The sequence below is a fragment of the Aegilops tauschii genome, chromosome 2 (genome assembly GCF_002575655.3).
Source record: "Aegilops tauschii subsp. strangulata cultivar AL8/78 chromosome 2, Aet v6.0, whole genome shotgun sequence".
NCBI classification, from domain to species: domain Eukaryota; kingdom Viridiplantae; phylum Streptophyta; class Magnoliopsida; order Poales; family Poaceae; genus Aegilops; species Aegilops tauschii.
Window position 1 is genome coordinate 157,457,832 of NC_053036.3, and position 1,004 is coordinate 157,458,835.

General features: G+C 54.1%; 1 protein-coding gene across 1 annotated transcript; it reads left to right on the forward strand.

The window, feature by feature from the left end:
* The first annotated feature begins 348 nt into the window (after window positions 1–348).
* LOC141040847 (uncharacterized) lies at window positions 349–765 on the forward strand. Its single transcript, XM_073506962.1, has one exon. It carries the CDS (start codon window positions 349–351, stop codon window positions 763–765), a length of 417 nt encoding a protein of 138 aa, XP_073363063.1.
* Window positions 766–1,004: the final 239 nt, after the last annotated feature.

A 1,004-nucleotide genomic window follows, 5' to 3' on the forward strand; every position in this document is an offset into this window, starting at 1 on the left:
CGCTACCTCTACGTCTCCATTGACAAGTTCACCAAGTGGGCAGAAGTCGAACATGTGCGCACCATCCTGGCGGGCTCGGCCGTCAAGTTCATCAAGGGCCTTGTGAGCTGGTTTGGCATCCCCAACCGCATCATCACTGACAATGGCTCCCAGTTCACGAGCGGCCTCTTCAAGTCTTACTGCGCCAGCCTCGGCACAAAGATCTACTATGCCTCTGTGGCGCACCCGCGAAGCAATGGCCAGGACGAGTGTGCCAACGTTGAGGTCCTCATGGGCCTCAAGATGAGGAGCTTCAAGAAGAAGCTCAAAGCATGCGTCAGGGGATGGCTTGATGAGCTGTAGTCCGTGATGTGGTCCATCCGCACAACGGCAACCAAGCCCACTAGCAAGACCCCCTTCTTCTTCGTCTATGGAGCTGAGGCGGCCCTTGCCTCGGAGCTTAAGCACGGCTCCGTGCGAGTCCTTGCCTTCGATGAGGCGCATCAGGACGGCTCGTGGGAGGCCGACCTGCTACTCTTTGAGGAGGCATGCCGTCAAGCCGCTCTTTGCACCGCGAGCTACCAGCAGGCCTTGCATCGCGACATCTGCCCTCGTACTCTCGAGGTCGGAGACCTCGTCCTATGCGGGATCCCCTCCAGAGAGGGACTCAACAAACTCTCACCCATGTGGGAAGGCCCTTTCAGGGTTGCTCATGTCTCCAGGCCAGGCACCGCCCGGCTGGAGACGGAGGACGGAGATCCTGTGCCTAACGCCTGGAACATCTAACACCTCCGCAAGTTCTACCCGTGACCCTCACGTGTACGAACGAAATGGGGTTGTACACGCCCCGGAGACTGATACATCTCCAACGTATCTATAATTTTTTATTGTTCCATGCTATTATATTATCAATCTTGGATGTTTTATAGTCATTTTATATCATTTTTTGGTACTAACCTATTAACATAGTGCCAAGTGCCAGTTGCTGTTTTCTGCATGTTTTTTACATCGCAGGAAATCAATAT